Source organism: Hippoglossus hippoglossus, chromosome 15 (assembly GCF_009819705.1).
Source record: "Hippoglossus hippoglossus isolate fHipHip1 chromosome 15, fHipHip1.pri, whole genome shotgun sequence".
In the NCBI taxonomy this organism is placed as follows: domain Eukaryota; kingdom Metazoa; phylum Chordata; class Actinopteri; order Pleuronectiformes; family Pleuronectidae; genus Hippoglossus; species Hippoglossus hippoglossus.
Window position 1 is genome coordinate 25,083,477 of NC_047165.1, and position 16,934 is coordinate 25,100,410.

General features: G+C 39.3%; 2 protein-coding genes across 7 annotated transcripts; one reads left to right on the forward strand and one right to left on the reverse strand.

Moving 5' to 3' along the window:
* Positions 1–2,618: 2,618 nt before the first annotated feature.
* On the reverse strand, positions 2,619–10,754 carry LOC117775903 (steroid 17-alpha-hydroxylase/17,20 lyase). Of its 5 annotated transcripts, none has more exons than XM_034609474.1 (9): positions 10,632–10,754; positions 8,853–9,071; positions 8,619–8,757; positions 7,581–7,816; positions 7,031–7,117; positions 6,066–6,284; positions 5,150–5,319; positions 3,828–3,931; positions 2,619–3,036 (listed from the first exon to the last, which is right to left on the reverse strand). In XM_034609474.1, exons 2-9 carry the CDS (start codon positions 9,027–9,029, stop codon positions 2,756–2,758), a joined length of 1,413 nt encoding a protein of 470 aa, XP_034465365.1. In that variant the 5' UTR covers positions 9,030–9,071; positions 10,632–10,754; the 3' UTR covers positions 2,619–2,755. The 5 variants fall into 5 exon arrangements, with proteins under 5 accessions (XP_034465365.1, XP_034465367.1, XP_034465366.1 ...); XM_034609476.1 differs by having other exon boundaries at positions 8,853–8,986; positions 10,632–10,718; XM_034609475.1 differs by lacking the exon at positions 10,632–10,754 and adding an exon at positions 9,552–9,804.
* borcs7 (BLOC-1 related complex subunit 7) lies at positions 10,637–12,045 on the forward strand. Of its 2 annotated transcripts, XM_034609504.1 has the most exons (5): positions 10,637–10,792; positions 11,253–11,315; positions 11,449–11,492; positions 11,597–11,617; positions 11,746–12,045. In XM_034609504.1, exons 1-5 carry the CDS (start codon positions 10,661–10,663, stop codon positions 11,795–11,797), a joined length of 312 nt encoding a protein of 103 aa, XP_034465395.1. In that variant the 5' UTR covers positions 10,637–10,660; the 3' UTR covers positions 11,798–12,045. The 2 variants fall into 2 exon arrangements, with proteins under 2 accessions (XP_034465395.1, XP_034465396.1); XM_034609505.1 differs by lacking the exon at positions 11,597–11,617.
* Positions 12,046–16,934: the final 4,889 nt, after the last annotated feature.

The window sequence follows — 16,934 nt, forward strand, 5'->3', positions numbered from 1 at the left end:
CAAAGACTTCTACTACTACTTCCAAAGTGTGCTCAAACTGTGGCATTTTTATCTCCATGAAACAATATTTGTAATTGCCTGTGAGCCACAGAGTATTTAGAACAAAAAGTGCCTCTATATTACATTACATTTCATTTAGCTGACGCTTTTATCCAAAGCGACTTACAATAAGTGCATTCAACCATGAGGGTACAAACCCAGAACAACAAGAATAGAGAAAGTACAATTTCTTCAAAAAAGCAAAACTACAAAGTGCTATAAGTAAGTGCCATTTTAAGTGCTACTAAATTGTTAGTTTTAAAAATGTTATTCAAGGTATAGTCGGAAGAGGTGTGTTTTTAGTTTGATGTGTAAACTTTCTGATGTCCTGATGTCATTGGGGAGCTCATTCCACCTTTTAGGAGCCAGGACAGCAAACAGTCGTGATTTTGATGAGTGTTTAGCTCGCAGTGAGGGAGCAACAAGCCGATTGGCCGAAGCAGAGCGGAGTGAACGGGCTGGGGTGTAACGTTTGACCATGTCCTGGATGTAGACTGGACCCGATCCGTACGCAGCACGGTACGCAAGTACTAATGTTTTGAAACGGTTGTGGGCAGCCACTGGTAACCAGTGAAGGGAGCGGAGGAGCGGAGTAGTGTGAGTGAATTTAGGTTAAAGACCAGTCGAGCTGCTGCATTCTGGATGAGCTGCAGAGGTCGGATGGCACTAGCAGGTAGACCTGCCAGGAGGGAGTTACAATAGTCTAGGCGTGAGATGACCAGGGCCTGGTCTACCCTATATCAAATCTATATAGGGTAGAAATGTGATTATTACAATTTAACAATTTTAACATTATAAATATAGGGAGACATTTTACTTATACACTGAGAAAAGTTATTTTTTTGGCCCTGTAATGTTTATGTGGCTTGTTTGTTTAAATTCTACAATAACATATTATTTAAGTGCTTTTACCTCAAAATGCTGTGTGATATTTAATCTGCTACTTGAAGTTTGTTAGTAATTATGAATCATCATTTTGATAAGTAATTTTATCATTCACGCCAGAAATATTAACTACCCTTCTGTATTGACTGCACGACCCGACACAATGAAGTAAAGTTTACTTGGGTAACGGGAGTGAAATTCGAAACCCTCTTCCTGCTCAGCCAGTGACGTCAGAGGACAGTTTGCGCTCCTTTCACACAATAGGTTAGACCAGGGGTCAGCAACCTTAAACACGCATGCCACTATTGGCACGCGCGCCATAATCATTGGCACACAGGCGATTTCTTATATATATATATATATATATATATATATATACATTAGATAATTAGATACAAATTTAGTTTAAGTACAATTTACTAGCAAAATGTGAATATATTTTATACCTACTGGTTAAAATTGCCAGTAAAATCTACTTAAGTATTCTTTATCTACCAAGTCTTACTAGTAAGTAAACTTTACTTGAGGATTTCCCAAGTAAAAATTACAAAGAATTTCTGCGTGAGAATTGTTACCAAGCTTCTGTCAAGTAAATGTCACTCCAAATCTTTTTCAGTGTAAGTTTAAATCCTACAGTCACTCTTTTAAATAGTAAAATTGATTGATTGATTATTTGATACTGTTTGTATTTAGCAGGGGTAATTGGTTTGTTGTCGAATACAATAACAATGTATCAGTTTCTATATTCGCATGTGGGACTGAGTTAGTTATCAGCTTTTATAATATTAGCTCTGCAGAGCAATGAAAAGTACTCACTTCAGGCTGTTATTGTTTCTTGTTTCTATTTTCAATGTCGAACCAATTACAATGAGGCGAGCTCTGTGTGTCAGTCAAGACAAGGTGTTTGAATGGATAGAGCTATAGAGGCACAGAAACACAGCTAAAGCTGGAGAATCACACAACCCAGACTGATAAGTTCTTCACATGACCCAGTACAAATAGCCTCCATCTTAATTGTGTGGTGAGCTTGCTTTCTGCCCCCCCCAAAAAATACATAAATAACTGATTTAATACATTAAAAGAATAACTAACATGATTTGATTCTAAAAGATGTTACAGGAGGTGGAACTTTATAAAAAGGAAATGATTCTGTAGACTGAATGTTTGTTGACATATTGAAAACAGAGGGTCTTAAATGTGAATATTAACTTTTGCCAAAGAGGTAAACTGGACAATTCACAACATGTTTTCTTTTTAATAGTTGCATATATGAGTTATATTATTAAGTATATGGTGAAAAAATATGTTTCTCCAAACAGCCACGCCAGTCATGCAACAGCTCTTTTATTATGATCGTAATTTCTCAAGGTAGATCTACAATGTCATTTTAATGGATAAACAGAAAGAAATATATTTTAAGAATAGGTACAGATGTCATACCTTGCTGTGGAGGTGGAGTGAATAATGTCAGTACATCATACTGTATATATGTGGCTGCTTAGAATCAGTGCTGCTTAATGGACACTGGTCATATGACTCTTACCTGCAGAATCAATATATTTAGTTTTCGACTCTAGAATTGAAAGACTGTGGTGTTCTGTTAAATGTTGATAAGTAGGCCCTTGTCTAGCCAATATTTCAGGTTTCTCGCAGCATCAGACAGAACCGTATGTATAAATAATTTTGGGAACAGTTAGTTGACACATAATAAATTTCATGCATTACAAAGAGATGTTCTGATATGTCAAGTTCACCATTGCATGATTGATGTACTGTGTGATGTTCATTTCGCAACTGAGAGCAATTGCTGTCCAGAACATGAAGCCATGTCTTAACATGCCTGGCACTTGTTTGTCTCCGACCCTGCTCTAGGTGTGGCGTTCACCTTGAACTTGGCTGGCTGGAGGACCACACCAAACTTGCCTTCCAGACTGGGCAGAGAGTGGCCTGATGGGACAGAGAGGGTGAAGTGCTGTAGGATCCAAGACAGGAAGAGGAAGAGCTCCATCTTGGCCAAGGCCTCGCCCAGACAGACTCTGACCCCTGCACCAAATGGCAGGTAGCTGGACGACGGAATGATCAGACTTGTGCCTTCATTGTTTAAGAACCGACCTGCAAAGGGAGAATTCTGGGGTTAGAATCAACATACCTCATAGGCAGGGTTTAACTGATGCTACCAACAGCAGTGTTGATGTTCTTGGGTGATCATATTTTGGGTATGTGTAAGAAATACTTAATTGTCTAAGAATCATGCAACCGTGCCATCTTGCAGGGCCAGTTATTAAAGGCATCTAGGTATTCATAGTTGGTTTTATTTGTCCAGGATTTGACATCTGCCTTCACCCCAACAGTCCAGATGAATGGAACTAAGACCTCAACTTGTTTTTCCAGAGACAATGGCTCCAGTAGGTAAGGTTTGGATTGTCTTGAGAAATTACGATTTTTTGTTTATAAAGACACATGGCTATTGCTGTTTTTCAGCGTTGTGAGCATCACAGATAAAATGTCATTCTCTTAAACACTATCAAACTTAACTCAACTTTTAGTTAAGTTTGAGGGGTCCTCAACATATTCTGCTTTTCACCCAGAATTTTAATCTTCTCAGGATTCATATATGTTTTACTGCATTTAGACCATAATCCCAGTATAATAAAAAATATCTCAGGAGGGTCATAAGGATGACAGCATGTCCTTAACATCAATAACAGTGGATATTGCTTCTTTGTTTGTGTCACCATTAATTTGATTCTTTATTGACTTCCGTAAAACACCAAACAGACTAAATTATCTGTCAAAGGTCAGAATAGCAAGAGCTACTGGCTCCAAATATGACAGTTGACTTAAGTTCATCATATTGCAGGGTAAAAAAAAATATGGCATAGTACACAGAAGATTCCTCTCACCAGGGTCAAAGAGCTCAGGGTTTTTCCATTCCTTCTCATCATGGTGCAGAGACCACAGGTTGATGATGACTCGAGTTCCTTTCCTCACAGTGAAGTCCCCAATGCTACAGAGCAGCACAGAGATAGAGGACAAGCTAATATGAACAGAGTTCTCTCAGAATGAATGTCAACATTTTTGAAAAAAAATGTTCATGGGAACAAGGTCATGGGCAAAATCTTCCAGAATCGGCCTCATGTCACTACAACATAACATTTCATGCTGTATTAATTGGTTTATGATCAGGGGCCTCATTTATGACTATAGCCTGCACACCTTTCAGACCCTATTTGTATCTACACCACACGCAAAAGTTGGGATCTATAAAAACTAACTTGATGAGGGAATGTGTGCACTTGTTCATAAACTCAACATTAAACCAGCAGTGTTATTTGTGCTCCTGCAACATAAGTGTTCCATAAAGAAAAAAGAGATTAGTAGTTTTTAATATCGTCTACTACTTTGTATCAACATGTACGGCTTAAGTTTTCATAAAGTGAGTGTGTGTGTGTAAAATCACTGCAGTGAACTCGACTGTGCTGTCAGGAATACAGAGCACACTGGAGACCACACAAAAAATAAATAAACTGTGTTCACCTTCAAATTTCAATTTCCAAACGAGGGTGGAGGTTAGGATACCACTGTGTGAAGAAATCAGTGCAATTGCTGTAAACATAAATACTTCAGTGTGTAATGCTGCGTGCTGGATGCACTGCTGGAGGAGTATAAGCAGATAGAAGATTAGGAGAAAACAAGTGTAAAGTGACCACAAAGATTTATTGTCCCATGACAATGACTGACTCATCAGCTGATTTAGATTATCTTTGTTTATCTTTGATTTATCTTTGTGCTGAACTGAGTCCAGTATTACACAGACTGTCAAAAACAAACCATCCCAGTACAAACACAAGCACTGACCACTCTGGTTGACTTAGCCGACAGGTATTTGTGTGATATGATTAACACTGATAGCCACTCTCCTTAGAGCTCCTTTTGGGAATACAATAATTGTATTAAATCTCATAGATTGGGAATATTGTAGCTGTCTCTGAATTTAATAATGCATGCCATTTTAAGAGGATTATTGAAATGCATATAGGCATACAACAAGTTCCCTGACACACCAATGTTACCACTAAGTGCATTTTTTTTAAATTAGTGATACCACTGCTGTGGCCACCAAGTCATCCTACTTTCTTCACCTCATCGCTTGATGCCATGATTCACTATTGAAACACATCTGTCACCCAGATCATTTATTATTCATTGGCAGTGTTAAGTGTACCTGGTGTCACTGAGGGCCACATGGGGGATGAGAAGAGGGGCCACAGGGCGGATGCGTAACACCTCCCTTATGGTGGCCTCCAGGTAGGGTAGACTGCCTCTGTCACTGAGCTGGGGTGACCGCCCCCGTCCCACCTTACTGTCCAGCTCCTCCTGGATACGTCTCTGCACCTACACTCACAGAAACACAGTCAGAAGGATCCATAGCCCTAAGTCATGGTTTTGAAAAGCTTTGGTTCATAGAATGTTACACTTAAAAAACAAACAAATATGCTTTGTTATTTTCAACCTTTAATGGATAGTGGCTATTAAAAGGGGAGACGGAGTGCTGTGACATGTAGTGAAGATTCAGGCAGCCCTGCATGAATTTCACACTTCATTTACTCAAATGTCAATCTTTCCTGTAGCTGTGTCTCTCTAACAAAAGTTAATGATCACTTTCATGAAATATATCAGCTTGAACATCTTGTGAGTTACTATGCTGAGTTTTAGCATCTGTGAGTTCACCCACAGGTTTCTGAAGTCTAGATTACCATCCACTGATTTGGGGATGGCAACCACAATGGCTAAATGTGATAGATTGAAGTATCTGTCACTCAGATAAAATACCTCTCTTTTAGCTTTATTATCTCTTAAAGATATTACTTCATATTACATCAACTATAAAATCAAAATCCTCAATTGTGGAAATTAAACCTTCGTCCCTTAACTATAGTAGAGTTAGAGGGCCATCTAGTGGATTTCAGAGGAACTACAACTTAAATCACTCGACAGTTTTCTCCAATTTGTAAAGTAAAAAAAAGGAATCTGAAAACAAAAACAAAAAAACATTTACAATATACCAAACTCCGACTGAATGAGTTTATTTACATAGATCATCATAAGTGGATGGCACCTTGCTGCTGATTAAACCTTACTTGTGGGTGATGGATGAGGTAGGTGACAGCCCATTTGAGTACAGTGGTTGTGGTTTCCACTCCGGCTCCAAAGATGTCTCCCACAGTCATGAGGAGGTGGTCTTCACTGAGGCCCACAGATTCTGCACTGACCTCTGCTGTGTTGTTGTTCTCAGCGCTGCGTTTGGCTCTTAGCAGAGCGTCCAGTAGGTCTCTCTGCACATGGTCACTGTAATTTGCCTGAAGGGGTCACCATGTATTGTCTCGTTGTTAATTGTATTTCATTTAACAGATACATTGACTTGATACTGCTACGGTGAGTTATATCACTATCCACAGTATTTTTCACAATAACAATCATTTGGAGCAAAAACATGTCAAATAGATGTTAGAGTATGTTGAGTTAGATTGGTTGAATGGGTTACTGATGGCCTATACATAATATTACAAGTTCCTATCCAGTATTTTTCTGCCTTAAAAAAGAACCAGGTAATGACACATAACAATTACACAGCTGTTGATTTATAGAGAAACATCCTGATAAAACTTCTATAACCTTACAAATCACAAACTACAAAGACCCATTTAAACCCAAGTTAATATAATAAAATGTACTTATTGCTAACCTTATTCTTCATATCTTTTGAATTGTGTAGTCGGCTGGCCTGTGACTGACTTGATACACAAAGACAAGTATCTAAGTTGTTTTTAAAAAGTAAGTTTTATATGTTCGCTAGTTGTGCTGCACATATTTTTTTTCTATCTCAGATAGAAGAGGCATGTACTGCCAAGTAAACAGAATTAATTGAACACTTCTTCCACTTTCCCTTCTGTCACTGACAAATTACATCCCAGTAGTAATTTCTAGAGCATATTGTGTGCATTTATTGCTCTTTGCCTACTGTAGTATATCATCCATAAACCATCTCCATGTGGTTAGTGATAACACAGATAATACGGTATCATTTTAAAATGGGATACTTTACTTTATGTTCATCATATTTCTTCTGTAGAAGTTTGTCTCGGATTGAAACACACTGCTTTAGAAGGCACAGGTCTGCATTGGGAAACATCTGTGACAGACAAAGAGACCGACATGGACTAGGTTTTACATACATTATGATATAGTATATGATTAGTGTGTGTGTATTATTGTAGATATTTTAATGTAAATATGACTAAAATCTCAAGAAACTGGGTATTCTTCCATCCTTCATCTTTGAAATTAGTGTTGCTTCAGTGTTGAAGCAGTAAGGAACATTTTATTCAACATGAACAAATAACTACATTAATTTGAATCAGTATAACTGCTGTAAAAAACATACAATTTGACACAACTGTGTACCCACAAGTCCACATTAAGAGAAGTTCTTACTCGCATACTGATGGTGAAACACACTGATGTCTAAAAATACTTAGAAAGCACCTTTAATCATGTATCTGTTTTTCTCCTGTATGTCCCTATGTATACTCTAATTTATATCCCTATATTAATATTGTGTGCCAAAGTTTTTCCTCAGTGTTCATGTTGACTACCTGTAACCACGGGAAGATGTCAACTAGGCTGTCCTTTGCCACAGTGTCAACAATGCCCTGGCTGTAGTCCAGCATGGCCTCAAACTCTGGGTCTCCACGGTGGTAGGAGGAGTTGAAGCAGAGCGAACAGATGACGTTGGTGACAGCACGAGTCAGTTCAGGAGACAGATCCAGAGCTAGTCCAGCAGCTGCTGCCTCAGACAGGACAGAGCACAAAGACTGGGCCTCTGCACAGACTGAGGCAGGATGCAGTGGGTGAAGGGGACAGAGCGTCTTTATTTACTGACATGTTCACAATGCTTAGTTTAAAAAAAATCGTATAGAAATGTTCACTTATTTTTACAACACATTTATCCCGATGTAATGTTGCTCGATATACAGAGCACCGTTGTTGTACAAAAACTACTAACTGAAAATATGGGTGTAGGCGCATGTGTGTGTGTGTGATTGAGAGGTGTTTGACAGTTTTATGAACTTGTGAATACATAAATGATAAAAAAATCTGTAGCATATTTCCTACTGTTTTAAGCAAACCCATTAGAGATTGAAATTCTGTAATTTTTTATGCAGCCACCTTCCAATGCTGTCAACCATGGTGGAATACATACTCAGATCATTTACTTAAGTAAATTTAAAAATACAACATGGTAATTCAAACCCCCTACAAAAAGTGCTTTAAATGTCAAAAGTAAAAGTACACATTATGTAGAATGACTCTACACTCTCAGGGTAACATCAGTAGATTATGAGAGAGAGAAATGACTGTGCATGCACTATTTGATGTTGGGGCTGGTGTAATTACTTTGTTTACTGTTGGATAGTTTATAGTAAAACAATGCATCATATTTGTGATATGTCTAAACTGATTGTTTTTTTAATGAAAAATAACCAATGTTAACCTAATCTTCAAATGAACCAGTAACTAAAGCTTTTACATGAATGCAGGTCAGTAAAATAATATTAAATAAATATTAATTTAAATTAACTTGATGTTGAGTGAGAGGAATTTGAAAGGAGTGTAGAGGGAAGTGTACTCACTGATCTTCTCAATGGATGCAGAGCCCTCTCCAAACATGCAGAGAGCTCCGTGGACTATTTTCCTGTGGAACCTCCAAGTAGCACTGTAGTCTCCAAATGCAATATCTTTCCCATCTCTGGTCAGAACATCAGTGGTCACCTTCATCACACAGGGCAAAGATAGAGAAGGAAAAAACATAAATGACAACTGCTGACTAGCACAAGAAGAAGACGTTAAAGAGGAGGTATACCCACAGTTCTGGGTCTCCCTGCAAATGTCTTTCCCTTCTTCAACAGGACTTCTCTAGCGTGTCTGTGCTGGTTGACAACAATGACACTCTGGGAGCCCATCTTTAGAGAGTACGTCTGTCCATATTTCCCTTGAAGTCCTTTGAAAAGCACATGAGGAGGTTGTGGGCTTCGCAGGCTCATCAAACTGCCGATCAGGGGTAGTGTGGGAAGGTGGGGGGGCTCCTGGGGGCCATGCATGGACAATCTGAGTTTTAAGTGCACTGCTAACAAAGCCAGAGCCAAAAATGCACACAGACACAGAAACCAAGCCATATGCGTAGATAAAGGCCCTGACAGAGGGGTCTGGTTCAGCGGCGACCAAGCATCACAGAGGAGCTGTGCAGGACGGCTGAGCCACATTTTTATGCAGTTACTTCAATGCCAAATCCTTGACTCTGAATATGTAACACTGTGCCAATTTAAACAAGATAAGACAACACTTGATTTATTCAATCCTTGCAGAAAACAATGAATAAAACTTATCCACATAAAACTGTGAAAGTGTGTTCAACAGTGGTGGAAAGTAACCACACTGCTGTAATTGGAGTACAATTTTAGGAACTTTAGTGGACTATTCAATTTCGACAAGTTAGCTACTTCTGACTAACAGCTGTTATTAAAGAACTCCTTAAATCTTGACACAAGAATATGTCACACTATTACCTGGGCAGTTTTCCTTGAGTACTTTTAAGTGTCTCTAATATCAAGCACATTGGAGTGGTTAGTTGCCTAACTGTCACCCCACAGCAAGAGGGCTGTTGGTGGGTATGACTTGGCGCCTTTCTGTGTGGGGTTTGCATGTTCTCCCTGTGTTCTTCCATGATTTGCCTGTTCCTCACAGCACAGTAGGTTGAAGGTGAGCTCCATGTCAGCCATTTGATAGATTGGGTATACGCCCTTTACCTTCAAAGGATTAGTTGTACAATTTATGGTGGAGTATTTGTTACACTGTGTTTTTACTTTAACTGAGGTAAAGGATCTCCCACTCTGAGTTCAGGAGGCAGACACCATCTCTAAGGTCACACTTCAAACATTCCTTTTTGATAAAGCTGATGGTTAGCACTTCTCTCTCTGCCTCTCTCTGTGCACCCCCCCCCCCCCCATTTATTTGACTACATGTCACTAACTTTGTGTTTTTTCTGTCCCATACTTTCCGCGCTCTCGCTCATATTCTGCTCATATTCACTGACTGCTGCTGAATCTAGAACTGAAACTACTCAATAACAAAAACAATAATAATAATAATAATAATAATAATAATAATTATTATTATTATTATTAGTAGTAGTAGTATTATAAATAACTGGTGCTGCTATCATTAATAACATATTTACATCTATAAATATCACTCTTATTATTTCAACCAGTCGGACAGAGCTTAAATATGTTGTTCACACAACTGTTCCAGGTCTCTTTCTTCTCTCCCCTCTTCCCCAGTTGTCTCCCCTCACCCCAGCCGGCGGGGCAGATGGCTGCCCTCATTGAGTCTGGTTTTGTGAGAGGTTTTTTCCTGTTAAAAAGTGGCCAGTATTTGCTCTCTGAGGAAACGGCTGGATTTCTCTATCATTTTGTAAGATCTCAACCTTACATGCATGTGATAATGAATAACAATAGACAATGATTGTTTTTAATTTATGAATCATTTTACATTCAAAAAGACAATTTTACTAAAACAATATGAGACTATACTGAAACTGCTTAGTTTTTTCATTTGCTTCTTGAACCCGAGTATTTTGGACCTGCCTGCGCACCGTCGCTAACAACAACTTAAAATGGCGTCAGCTGAGTCGCAGCCGCGGTTCGGGCAGTCTGTCAAAGGTTTATTATCCGACAAGGTGGGCTCCTGTAGCGGTGATGTGATAGCGCTGACCCGCCAGGTGCTGAAAGGATCCCGAAGTCAGGAGGTAAAGTGAAACCAATGATTTGATCACAAGCTTCATCAGGACGTAGCTAAATGGAGAGAGCAACCGGAAACACCACCAGAGCTGCGAGTGTGTACAAAATAAAAGCACCGCAACTACACCCAGTACCGAGCCCAGCGGCGTGAATTCTATTTTGAAAGCTGCATTAAAGGTTTTGTGTCCGTAAACTTGTTAAAGTGATTGAAGGCTACTATGAACTAAATTAATAATGCAAATAAACACCATTGATAAAAAACATAACGATTAGTTGTGCTGTTAAAATGCATCTGACTGTCAGCGTTTGTATAATACAAAGACAAAGCCCATTCTGAAGTTGGAGTGCCTTTCTGTAACTTGTGTCTTGGACATGTTTGTCTGACGAAACAACAAAAATACTGAATAACTGTTAACTTGTACATTTTTAGTCCTACACACACCTGATTGTTGTTGGTGTGTCTTTCAGCTTCTTGGTCAAGCAGCAAGAAATATGGTGATTCAGGAGGACGCCATTCTTCACGCTGAGGATGTGAGTATCGAACCTACACTCAACTGAACAGAGATGAAAGAACACAGGAGTTTCTCAGTGTTAGTCTTCAACGAGTGCTTGTGACAACTCAGTGAAGTAACAAGAGGTAAAGTGATTTATTCTTGTCTTCCAGAGTCTGAGAAAAATGTCCATCATTACCACACATTTACAGTACCAGTGAGTATCAGTCACAAACTTGAAGCTTACTGACTTTTGTTCAAACTGAATATTGAATAATGTGTGTGTGTGTGTGTGTGATTGTATGTCTGTCTGTCGTTAAGGCAGGAGGCTATCCAGAAGAAGTAAGTCTTAACACCACCCTGTTTATGCTTTAGTGGCTCAAGCTGACGTCATTGTCTCCTTCGTGAGCCATAACATAAATTGATGACATGAACTCTCTCTTCTGTGCACGCTTATTTCTGTCCTCCAGTGTCGAGCACTCTAAAAACCTGCAAGACCAGCTGAGACACCTGCTGAAGTGACAATGACGCAGGCCAACCTCAACCCAAGTCAACACTGTCTGAGCAGGACTGAAACATCCACAGGATTTATTACCATATTTATACCTTAAAACTGTGGGCTGACTGGTTCAGCAGGGAGTGGGACTCACCAATAAGTATGGCTCTGTATCAGATACAGTACTGTGTTGTAAGAATTGCTCTGCAAAGCAACAGCCATTGATCATTTGTAAAATATTTTCAACAGTTGTATTAAAGTATTGTTTTGATACAGACCTATTCTGTATCATCTTTGCTTGTCCAAATGACACACACTGCATCAAACTCTATAAAATGGGCAAGGATCAAATACACACCTGTTAAAAAGAACAGCTATATATCTTTAATAAGACTTGTCTTTCCTTTAATTGTATGAGTCTAACACTTAACTCCAGTGGTGGAGGTTAAGACTGTCTTCTTGCTGCATCTAAAGCTTCGGTGGAACAAGTATATGAAATTCTTACTATAATTGTGACCATGTTCAATATTTCTTTTCATTACACTAGAGTTTGATTCACACATGGGAAAATCGTTTTTTCTTTTTAGGTTCTAAGAAAATCCAATTGAACAAGAGGAAATTTCTCTTTTTGAATGAGGTGAAAAATGATTAATTGTACAAAGTTTTGGTAGGGACAAATCAAATGTTCTTGTGGTTCAAAGATATAGCAGATCCTGGTGAACTGCACTGCTGGAGTTCATCACTATCCAAACTGCAAATGTGTTCAACACACTGCTTCAGAACTGTGTGGTGACATCACCTAATAGGGTCTCCGCAGGTCAACACATCCCCTGTTCAGAGATGCAAAAGATGCTTTGATCCAAATATCCATGCTTGCCAAAGTAGTTTGATTTAAATTTAAATGAGGCATTAAAAGATTGTTGTTTTAACAGTTACAGTTTTCATTTTGTAAGTAGTTGAAAAGGAAGACAGTCTCGCATGGCCTTACAATGAAGAGTCCTTCTCGTGCAGCCAGTATTTGGATGCAGCATCACCTCAGACTCATGATAAGGAGCAAAGGGACAAACTTATCTGCAGTCTGAAGGCTGAACAGCTGCTTGACCCTGACAATATCCCTGATTCTGTGCTGCTGACTCTTGTAACCTAATCCTGCACGTGTTCCACACCAAGACATGGAGAGTTTGCAGCTGATGAGCTGGCTGAGAGCTCCAGGGCTGTTATTGAGTTCCAACAATCCACAGATAAGACACATGGCGGTTTCTTTTTACCATATTTGTTCCAAGTTACTTTAGACAACACATCTGATCTGGTTTGTATCATCCTTAAATCAGGTAGGGTTAGGGTTACATGAAAGGTACATGGAAACATTGAACTGAATGGGGAATGGACTGAGATTTATGTCATCATTAAACACTTAAATTGAACATTTCTCTGGTGCTTTTGATAATTTAACATAAGCACTTGTCATGCAGGTTAGCTTAACCTGGGAATCTGTTTTGACTTTGAAGTTGTTTTTGCTCAGTTCACACAATGGTGCTTCTCCTTGCCTCCACAGACTTTCATTTAAATCTCATGAAAACTGTGTTCTCCCGGCAGGAGACTGCTGAAAGGAAAATAGAGCTTTAAATTAGTTGATCCTCCATGAGCCTCTTTATCTACTGCTTCAGTCTTAATAGAATATATCATATTATCTGATGCAATTCTCAGCACATTATCGAGTAACATAATAGAACAACAACGATACCACGGATATAAATGGTAAAACAGAATATGGGATTTTCTAAGTAACATTTACTGAAAAATCTAGATTAAAATATCAGGCCAGCAAAAATTACAAACATCTAGCTTGACTCAAATCATCTTTCCAACATTTTTCAACAAAAAGGCAACATCTTTAAGAAAACATGTATGAACTGCTGTTGGCAAAAAAAACCTGCAACTGATATATCTGATAATTACAGGTGAAGCTAGCTTACAAATCCCCTTTTCAAGCTTTTCAACAGTAGCAGCATAATAACGTCTTCTATTGTTCCCGTACTCAAATAACAAGATAATGGACCTCATTCACAAACAGTGCGTATACGCACAAATCTGTGATTAAGCCGTGCGCACGAACATTTGATGCACAAATCTGGGATTCATCAATAGATATATAGATAGATATATAGATGGATAGATGTACTTTATTGATCCCAATTTGGGAAATGATTGTGTCACAGCAGCATGTCAAGGGCATTGCACAAAGAGCAAAAAACAAAAGACTAAATACAAAGACGACAAAACAGACAAGCGTGAAAAAAAAATTCCAATAGTTGTTTGAAAATTCAGTAGTTGTTTGAAAGGTAAAGTTATGAACATTACTCAAATAAATAAATATTATTATACGATGTGCAGTAAAATATGAATATTATTTTATAATATGTGCAAAAAAATAACTTCAGTTATTACAGGAGTAAGCAGAGAGTTTTGGTGTGAACAGAAACTATACGGCTCAGGGTTGTGAGAGTTTATCTTTTGGCAGAGGTGAGGAGTTGTACAGTGTTATTGCTGTGTGCAGGAAAGACTTCCTGTATCTGTCCTTGCAGACAGCTGAACCAGTCTGTTGGAGAAAGTGCTACGCTGTCTGTCCACTAGGTGGTGGAGAGGGTGATTGTCCATGATTGATAACAGTTTGTTCAAAGCCCTCCTCTCCACCACAGTTGGTGTCACTGGCTCCAATGCTGCTCCCCCAGTAGACCACAGCAAAGTACAGTGAACTGGCTACAACAGACTGATAGAGATTTCCAACATCTTGCTGCACATGTTGAAAGATCTCAGCTTCCTCAGGAAATAGAGTCTGCTCATCCCTTCCTTGTACACAGCGTCAGTGTTGGTTTTCCACTTCATTCCATTGTCGATGTGGACGCCCAGGAACTTATAATCCTTCACTGTGACAACATCCTCTTCCAGGATACACAGTGGCTGTGAAACCGTCCTCTTCCTCCTGAAGTCAATCACCAGCATCATGGACTTGGCCACATTCAGATGCAGATGATTTCTACCAGCTCACTCCACAAAACCGTCCACCAGTGCTCTGTACTCACCCTCCCTCTCATCACTTATACACCCAACCACTGCAGAGTCATCAGAGAACTTCTGCAAGTGGCATGACTCTGAGTTGTACTGGAAGTCAGAGGTGTACAGTGTGAAGAGGAAGGGCGACAGTAAAGTCCTCTGCGGAGCTCCTATAGTACTCACCACCACCACCACCAACACTGCCCAGTTGGACAAACTTTGGTCTGCCTGTCAGATAGTCAGTAATCCAGGAGACGGTGGATGTGTCCACCCCCATCGTTTGCAGCTTCTCTGTCATAAGAACTGGCTGGATGGTGTTGAACGCACTGGAAAAATCAAAGAATGTGATTCTCACCGTGTGACCAGCCTGATCCAGATGAGAGTGGGCTCTCTGCAGCAGGTAGATAATTGCATCAATCCACTCCCAGATGAGGCTGGTAGGCAAACTGTAGAGGGTCCAGTGATGATTTCTTATCTAAATTTGTTCATACTGTAGAAACAAATTTAGAACTTCCTCAGACCATGCGTACGCACAAGTGATGAAGGCCCGCCTGTCCTAGAAAATATAAACAAACACCCTTTTAACTAAATGCATAGTACATTAAATTAAATCTCAATTTATTTAAATTAAAAAAAAACGTTAATAGACAACAATAATTTAATTTACTAATGCATTGACCAAATGTATTAAATAACCATGAAATTGACACCCTTTCATCCTCATAATTTTCCGTCATAATTTAAATCCTCAATATACCAGTTGAGATAGTTGACTTACTTTACAAAAGAGTATATGAGAATGTACATATTGAAATGTAACAGTTTGGGCTTTTGTTAAATTGTTTATTGGCCTATAATTGATCGGTCACTCCCAACAATTTCTAGTGCCACGAAATTGTGCATCTGTTATCGATTTTAACGGATTAATTGGTCACAAAAAAAGAAAGATATGAGAGCTTATAAAATGCGCTGTTATTGGATTGCAGTGCCTTAAAGATGCAGGGTGTTGGGGTGGGGGATCTGGATTGGCAAATGCCCATTCACCTTTTTCCGCCCTTGTGAGTGACTGAGGGAAGGCTTAGAGCCTAGGCTGTGTGCTGTAACTTATGAAATTGTATCAATGAAATTTATTTTCTTGTTACCCTCTGCATTTCCTCCTCTTTACCGTACAGTTGAAATATTTCATTCTTACACCTTAAAACCAATTGAAGTCTGAAGGCCCGCCCGCTGATGCGACATATCTTTGGAAAGCTACGATTCTTGTGATTCGATTGAAGCAAATCATTCAAGATACGATCACCACAGCAGGTACAATCAACGCCTCTGTCAGACCACCAACAAAAACGAAACAATAACAAAATGTGCCTGCGCCTCTTCTGTCGTGTAAAGACTGAGCCAATTGCAACCGATTGTTCTGATGACTGGCACTTCGTATAGCCAATGAAATTTCGAACACGCACATATGACGCTTCAGGGGATAAAGTTAAAGCCACAGCGAGGAAATCACTGCAAAGACGAACAGCTGTGCGTAAAAGGCAAAAAAGTGTTTGTTTTTTGTTGTTTTTGTGTATGGCCCTCTGTTTCACTGTGTGTGTCTCTTTAGGTGTTACTTCTGATCTGGGGTGTGTGTGTGTGTGTGTGTGAGTGTGTGTGTGTGTGTGTGTGTGTGTGAGTGCCCCTTTTCTTTCACTGTGTATGTGTGTGACCATGGTTACCAAGGGTCCTTTGGAGTCTCCAAATGGCCTTTTTTGGAAAACGCCTAGACATACCCTTAGAAAAACATGTGTAAAATATTCATTTTATGTGGTATTGTTATCAAATTTGAACTTGGGCTAGGTAAGGCTTCATGCTGTGGTCCCATTGTGTTTTCCAGCTCATAAGTCCCAGCTAGAGTCATCTGCAGGCATCTGTTTACCAAAAAATATTCAGGCGGAAATAAATGTTGGGGGACAAAATTCAGAGTGTTACCTTTCAAAAAAGACCAAAACCATGCATGTACTCCAAATGGTTCAAGAACAGCTTTCAATTTACTTTGGGTATGCCTTTTAGGCGAATTTCACCAGAATGAAGTGCTTCACAAGAGCCAGATTATAAATCCACTTCATCATT